General features: G+C 48.4%; 1 protein-coding gene across 1 annotated transcript; it reads right to left on the bottom strand.

Annotated features, from left to right (window-relative positions):
• Positions 1-285: 285 nt before the first annotated feature.
• LOC144167528 (glutathione S-transferase-like) lies at positions 286-5,397 on the bottom strand. The gene is made up of 2 exons (XM_077696771.1): positions 5,125-5,397; positions 286-682 (listed from the first exon to the last, which is right to left on the bottom strand). Exons 1-2 carry the CDS (start codon positions 5,391-5,393, stop codon positions 286-288), a joined length of 666 nt encoding a protein of 221 aa, XP_077552897.1. The 5' UTR covers positions 5,394-5,397.
• Positions 5,398-7,792: the final 2,395 nt, after the last annotated feature.

The following is a 7,792-nucleotide window of genomic DNA, read 5'->3' as shown; positions in this document are numbered from 1 at the left end:
CTTTTAGATTTCGCGCTTTTCTGGACTTTTTCTTTCCGCAAGGAACGGTTTTTTTTTTAATTCGTCGCCCATGCTCTCACTCATTCCGGTGGTTTACCTACATCTTGATTGTCTTGCCATGCAATTTTCGTCGTGCAGTTGAAGCGAGTCTACTTCACACCCCTCTCTCATCCTTCTAGAATTCGCACCCCAGAGATAAAGAAAGGACACATACACCTTATTTTTTTTCCCTTTTAATGAGGGAAGACGAGGAGGTCTGCGGAGAAAGCTGCACACAAAGCGTAGCTATTCCTTTTTGAAGCCCCACTTGGCATATGGCGCCGTGATAGGCCACTTGTTGTATTTGCCCGAAGTGAAGTACTTGTGGATGTTGGGCAGCTCTTCAAAACGCTTCATGAAGCCCGTCAAGTTGGGGAACTTCTGGAACACGTCGGGCTTGAACTCGTGGTTCCAGTCGAGCGCCTCGTAGAGGACGAAGTCCGCGTAGGACATCCTGGCCCCCAGGACCCACTGCTTGCCCTCGAGCTCCTCGGACCAAGGGCGCAGCTTTTCCTCCATTTGTTCCTCGTACTTGCGCCGTTCCTGGTCGAAGTTGGGGTTGAACGCGAGCACCACCAGCCCCCAGGCCAGGTCGTGAGCCTGCGCTCCCAGCATGTCCAGCAGTTGGTGCTCTGCTTCATTCCTGCAACGAAGCTTATTTAATGACGGAGCAAAGCGGCACATAAACTTTTTTGATCATCAACGTAAGCAATGTACACCCAGCAGGCTTCATTGAACAGGCGTCACCTCAAATTTGTCAGGAGGCCGATAGTAGTTCCAACTATGCATACACGGCCACTTTCTTCATGAGTATCCCGATAGCAAGTCATCACTTTGATAGCCAGTCGCTACCATGTAAGCGATTGTTTGTAGTGAGTCCGCCGAATAAAAATAATGCGCTGAGTAGGTGTCGGCCGCGTTTACGGGAATTGGACAACAGCGTATCGTACTTCCTGGCATATAAGAGTAATGCGATGTTCCAGCTCTTACATGAACAGCATCAGGTCTCGCCCAGGTAGTGACAAACCTGTGAGCGCGCGAACACTTCGCGAACGCGATCATGATAACCGAGGATGATCCGACCCAATAAATACTCACTGATTATGTGTGTTTACTCTGAAACCTAGCCGATTGTTTCATGCCCATAGAGCAGCCGATACCAGCAATGCATGTAGGATGCTTTCTCAAACTGCTTGTCATTTTTTGCTGGTGTCATTTGACTCTTACAGCGGGGGTGTATATGGCGCAGAGCCGCAGACGGCCTGATTTTCGGGACGTCTGCCTTACGAAAAGTGCGCCCTGCTCGTGCCAGGTTTGCTGCATGCGCTCGGTGCGTGAGCTTCATCGATGCCAGCCGCATAACACCGTTGTTGAGCGTGCGTGCTCGTGTTGCTTTATTGAAAGAGAAAAGAAGGAAATGACTCAGCCGATAACTGCCTATCGGGCTGAGATAATCTCAATGAAGACTGAGTCAGGGATGGGTGAGGTGATATGAAGAAAAGAGGGTAGAAATGGACAGAACGGAAATTGAGGGATTATAATACGCGTAGCACTGACAGCACTGGCAGCATCATAGCCGGTACTCCGCGCGCTGCGGAACACCGATGTCGACGTTTGCACTGCTGCTCCTTTTGTCGCTCCCTATGGGCGCGATCTCCTCACGTTTTTCGGCAATATGCATACAACTAAGATTAAGTCAAGGGTTTGACGGACGCCCATCTGGTCGGGAGGGTACATCTTTTAAGTTTTTCTTTTTCGTTACTTGGTGGGGGACCTTTTTCTCTCGAAACTGAGATTAGTGCACCCATCTACGTACCAGAGGTGTCATCAAATGACAAAAGGAAGTACATCTAAGATCAATTAGCCACCAGAACGTCTGCTTCATTTTAATACACACAATACCAGAGGCACCACCGAGCGGGGCGTTGAATTTATTTTTTGCGGGCAGAATTAAAGCCATCACCACCTCATTGTACGTAAAGCTGCGGGTACAGGTTGACGATGCTAGGTCTGCCAAAACGTGAACCTCGTGATTGTGTGTACGGTTACACACACAGGCACAGTAGGTTCCCACTAAGAATCCGTTACGCTTCGCTATGCAAATGCGGGCAAGTGCGAGGTAGCGTTAGTAGCGTCATCATGTGGTCTATACTGGAACATGCGATTGTACGGTGCTGCCCCAAAAGGTAGCATGCAGGCAGCCGGAACGCGGGGATACGTAATGGGCTGACGTCAGGCTTTAAATTACACTTCGAGCTTTGACGTGAAACGGTACACACCGCTTGATGGAAACCGTTTGACGCTGCTTGCTGCGTCGCAAGGTTCGGAGTTACGTCTGCGTAACGCTAATCTGAGATAAATGTGTAACGATTGGCGACTAGCCAACGCTTTAAGCCATAAGGTGATGATGATGATATGTTAGGCAGTTGGACACACTTTTCCACTCCATCATAAGGTAGCCCTAATTTGTTGCCATAATATTTCTTCTTCCCCGGCCCGACAGCTGCTCCGACAGCTGCCACTCTACAGGATTTACCGCTTAGTATAATCCAAGCGCCAGTGAATATAATCCAGGTGCCAACCTGTAGGGGTTCCAGGTAACAGCGACGCTGCAGAGTCGAACGCGTGGGAAGCGGCTGTTCCCTGGCGGGCGCATGAAGGGCTTTATGGCAGCCAGCTTGGTAAGAGCGAACGGCCTTGGGATCATGCCGACTGCGCGGAGACGAATTGTCTTGAGCCTCAGCTGGGCTGCGACGTTGTTTTGAACAGTGTGTTGCAAATCACAGTACGAGCGTGGGAAAGCGTGGGTTGGATGCTTCGGGGGCGGCCTGCGCGCGCGTTTAGCCATTAGCGGGTTGTAAAACCATTTGGTCCGTCGAGCAGGTGGAGACGGGGAGCGTGGAGCTGTCAACTGTGGTTAGACAGTGGCCGATTTATGGCGATAGCTTGCCTTTTCTTGGCCAGTGCGCGCGCGGAGTGGAGGCGTGCGAGGGTGCGCGCGTTGCGGCCCGGGATGGGCGCGGCAGAGGCGACGCCTGAGCCGGCCGCCGTGTCTTTTTGTCCCTGCGCGCTGTTTCTGGCCCACGGTCCAATTAACGGGGCATCGCCTGTCAACGGCGGAGAATCTTGGGGACGCGCCGGGTCGTTAAGACGGATGCCTATGGGTTTCAGCTGGCTTGAGTAGCTGTCCTGTCTCGGACGAGATGCGTGGGAACAGGCGATGAAGACAGCGTTCGTGGAAGCGTGTCCCTGGCGCTTGCACGTGTTTTCGCGGGTTTTTGAGTGTTTATCGTGTTTGTTTGGTTTGTTTTTGATCCTTTCCTTTTTTTTCTGGAGAGAGAGAGAGTGACCAGTGTTTGAGGGTTACGGCGGGCGTTGCCCACCGTGGTTTAGGCCCGGACTTACTAATCCATCCTATCAGGTGCCCAGGAGATACCGATTGGCCTGTGTATCGGGGGTGGGGCCTAAGTAACCCATTAAAACCACGAGACACGAGGTCTCGGGGTCGAATCCTCAGGGTTTTTATGAGCTATGCAGGGCCGGCGTATTGCCGGGCTAGCCAGGTCAGGCTAGGGAGGATCTCACCACTTGGGTAGTCTTAGGTCAGGGTCCGTCGCTGACGGGGGTGCCGCGGGCACAAAGTCCTAGTTTACCTAGGAACCCACTTTATTTTTTACTCTGTCTACTTCAGTGTGTAAATATCCTGTATATGTCTTCCGTATAAATATACAGTTTTAAAACCCTCAACAACTCTCATCGTCGTCGTGTCGTCAGTGCCGTCACCATCAGGCACCAACGCAGATCATCATCAATCAACAAGAAACAACAAACTGTAAACCTTTACTCAACCAATGGTTTCCAGGCGCTAACCAATATAATCCGGGAGTCACTCAGGGCAGAACGGACGCGAGCGGAATGTAACTTAGGCGCATCCAACACCTTAAGGCACAGTGTATTTCCATCCAAGTTGGGTTAACTAGGTCCCGTGACCCCTTTAAAGCAGATAACTTAGAAAGTGCGCACCGATACAATGTCATGTCACTTTAAACCCATCTCGCCTAATTACGATATCATCCCGAGGATGGTATCATGGGTATGAATTAATGCATTTAAATTACTCATTTACCCGATATGTTAGGGAAAACAGCCAGAAAGCCAAACTCTCGAAACCAAATATTCATGTGATTTTGACATTAGCTTTACCGGAAGCCTGCTCTAAATTATGATGTCATCCATATCAATCAAATGTCTTTGATTGGCTTATCCTGTATCCTGGCGGGACATCTTCATAATACCATGTGACATGAGAGCTGCAGGACTGGTACAACTGAAACATTGCCAGCACAAGCCACAATTATTTGGAACAACCAGCGCAAGTGAGAGTCATATAACGAACACGAAAAGGACATTCTTCTATTAGGTGCAACCACGAAATAGTCACGTGACTTACCATGAGCTTTAATACATTCATTACATTTGTACGAGCAACCACGTCACCGCCAATACGTGAGCGCTATTGCTTTGCTTGTCTACGTGACGCGCGATAGAAGCCTGTCATTGTGAATATGATTTGTTATGATGTCGCATGACTCGTACGGATGATCAGCTAGTCACGTGACTTACCATGACGCTTATTTCCTCACGCGTATTGACATCATAGGTGTCAAATGAATGGTGTTGAATTACTTGTTCACGTGATGTGCAAAAAGAATCTTGTCACCGTGAATATGATTCCTTATCATGTCGCATGACTCGTATGGATCATGAAGTAGTCACGTGACTTGCCGTGACCTTTCTTACATCCCAAGTATTGGCATCTTAGGTATCAAATTAACACTGTTTAATTACTTGTTCACTTGTTTTCCTGCACACGTTCTCCGGACCATCCAGCAGCTTAAACAGCATCACTGCTAAAGGACTAGGGAGCTCATAACAGAAATTCTAGTTAACAGACATGGCCGTACGTCTACATCATTGAAATCTTCCAGACACACGTTTAGTAATTCTTGCAAGCAAAAATGGGGCGTTTTAATCTTTTTAAACTTGCCGCTCGACAATCCATGAGCGCTCACGGGAGAACCATACCTGGCGTCGAGGTCGTATTTTCGGGCCAGGTAGCGAAGGATGGCCTTGCTCTGAACAATTTTGACGTCACCGTCGATGTAGTACGGTAGGTTGGGAAACCTGAGGCCCAGCGTGAACTTCTCCTTGAGCCAGTCTTCGCGGCCGAAGCCGGGCGCGGGGCCGAACTTGTACCGTTTGTCGTTGAACTCAATGCCCTTGTGCACGAGCAAGTTGCGAATGGCCTGGCAACGGCCCCTCAGATCCCAGTAGCCGAGCGTCGGCGGCGCCATCAATGTACCTGTTCGGGAAGTGCCCATAAAATAAGGTCAATTCGGCTCCTACAGCGGGAACTATAAATACGGAATAGGAGACCACAAGCTCATGTGGACTGCATCCGAAAATTGTTATGTATGCGTAATCCCTCATACACCGTTTGTCTCCATTTGAATTTTTTTTGTTTGACTAATCATGTGTACTCAGGCAATCCCTTGGTTCATCTTCACCATAATGAATTCGACAAAGTTGGAGTGATGAATCAATGACGATGTCGAGCACACGATCTGACTCAAAAGTTTGCTCTGTGCTGTGGTATCACGCAATCCAAACATGACGTTGTGCACTGCAGAACGCTGCACCGCAGATCACATTTCTAAGTCAAAATTTATCCGCACTACTGTCATTCGTGGAATTTGCTTTGTTTCAGCATAGATTGATCACTCGAATGCATTGCAGCGAAGCTGATCCACGGCTAGAGTGTGCGTTCACACTATGCACCCTGCCACACTTTCGATAAGCGCGTTCACACTTTCCTTCGCGTCTGGAACCAATGCGAAAGCTATAGTTATCGCCAGCGCCGAGCGCGACTGCGGGATTTGCTCGTCGCACCAGATACGCCTACTATTCCTGCTTTGTTTTTGTCGCTTTTTTTACGTTGCTATCGAAAAGCGTTCATTGCTGCAACTTAACCAAAATTGTTCAACAGCCGCTACATGGCCTTAGTGACGTAATTCGAGCCGTCGAAGAGCGTCAAGACCGGCAAAGAGTACAAAAATCTTTTGAGCGAGATTAAAAGTTACCTGATGGGCGTAGAGCAGCAATTTTTGCCTGAGGCATACTTCGCTACCCCCTAACCTAACTACTGGGTATGTTAGCTAGGTCACTGCGTTCTGCAAGCATTTAAGATTTCAAAAAGTTAAAAAAAAGTGTTGTAGGGTGCGCTTAAAAGAACTCCGCAAGACTCCGATAAACGCCTTCACTATTTCCTTCGCGTCTGGAAGCACTGTGAAAGCTGTAGTTATCGCCAGCATGGAGCTGCACTGCATCACTCGCTCGTCGCAGCAGATCCGGCTTCCGTTTGTGCTTTTCTTTTGTGCCGATTTTCTTAAACGTGGCCTTCAGCTGTGTTCATTGCTGTAACTAAAAAGGAAGCCGGCTAATGGCCGCAGCATTGCTCCAATGACGTAATTCGAGCGTTCGGAGAACGCCAAGTTTGGGAAAGAGGTATAATGCTTAGAGCATAATTTTCAGTTACTACAAGGGCATAGAGAAGTAATTTTGGGCTGAGGTATTTTGCGGCCCCCTATTCTAAGTACTCGATGGATTTGTTGACTACGTTTTGTAAATATTTAGGATTTAAAAAATAAAAGTGAAAAGTATTGCACGGTCTGTTTGAAGAATCGACGTCGGTGGACTTCCCCACAGAACTGTAGAACGACAAATGGGCAGATTTCGCCAAGTACGAGGCCTGCCATATGATTTGGGTAAAAAATAAAATTTCCGCGACGGCAAGAGCTCAAATGGACGCGCAAACGCGCGAGAGCGCAAGAGCGCAAACAGCGCCTTGTGCTGTTCGTCATGCGCAGATCTTATTTTTTTCTTCAATCTCACGCTGAGCTGTGTAGTTCGTAAAACTCGTTCCTAGATTCTATTAAGTTTTATCGCTCACTCGATTGAGCCACCAGGCCAACAAATATCGCTTGAAAAAGAACTATATATATAGCAGAAGCCTTATGAAAGTGCTCAACTAGTGGCCTGCTTCATACCTGACATCAACATTCCGAAAAATTTAAAAAAAAACATGTTTGAGGCAACGCGTAAATATATAACTGGCATTGGCAGCGTTCTTTTGTGCAAATATATAGGGGCTTGGTTAAAATTAAAAAAAAATCTGGTTTAACTCGTTTATATGGGGTCAAATATAAAACCAAAAAAAAAAAAACTAAGCGAAAAAAAAGTCAGAAAAATTCAAATACCGTGGACGCCAGTACACTCGGGTATGACACGAAACGAGAGGGCCCACAACGGGGCCCGAGTTTTAATCAGCCAGGCGGACGTCGACCCCACCTCACCCCACCTCGTCAGGTCGGAAACGGATGGCGTGGTGTCGTACAGAGAAATCATAGATCATTACAGATTGGCAAGACGGAAGTATACCGCCGCGCACCGCAGCCTCACTAAACGGGACTCGGTATGGTGGAGGCAGTTACAGACGAACATGTTTCGAAACCCGGTTGCGCTCAGTTGCTGCTATCCCGAAATATACTCAGGAGATTGTAAGCAATGCGCGGGTCCGGCGTACCTCTACCACATGTTATGGTCGTGCCCCGCAAGACAGAATCAAAATGCTGCAGCAAATGCTAGGAGCAACTCGTTTACTGTAACGAACATGGAGCAATGGGAGACCGCTTTG

The sequence above is a fragment of the Haemaphysalis longicornis genome, unplaced genomic scaffold, assembly GCF_048455015.1.
Source record: "Haemaphysalis longicornis isolate Haplotype H1 unplaced genomic scaffold, Haemaphysalis longicornis Haplotype H1 scaffold_2, whole genome shotgun sequence".
Classification (NCBI taxonomy): domain Eukaryota; kingdom Metazoa; phylum Arthropoda; class Arachnida; order Ixodida; family Ixodidae; genus Haemaphysalis; species Haemaphysalis longicornis.
Note: the sequence above shows the minus strand (reverse complement) of the source record. Positions and strands in the feature narration are given on the sequence as shown.

Coding starts and splice junctions, on each gene's coding strand:
- LOC144167528 (XM_077696771.1), bottom strand. CDS start 5,393: ATGGCGCCGCCGACGCTCGGCTACTGGGATCTGAGGGGCCGTTGCCAG. Junction 683..5,124: donor AAATACGACCTCGACGCCAG/GTATGGTTCTCC, acceptor GCTTCGTTGCAG/GAATGAAGCAGAGCACCAAC.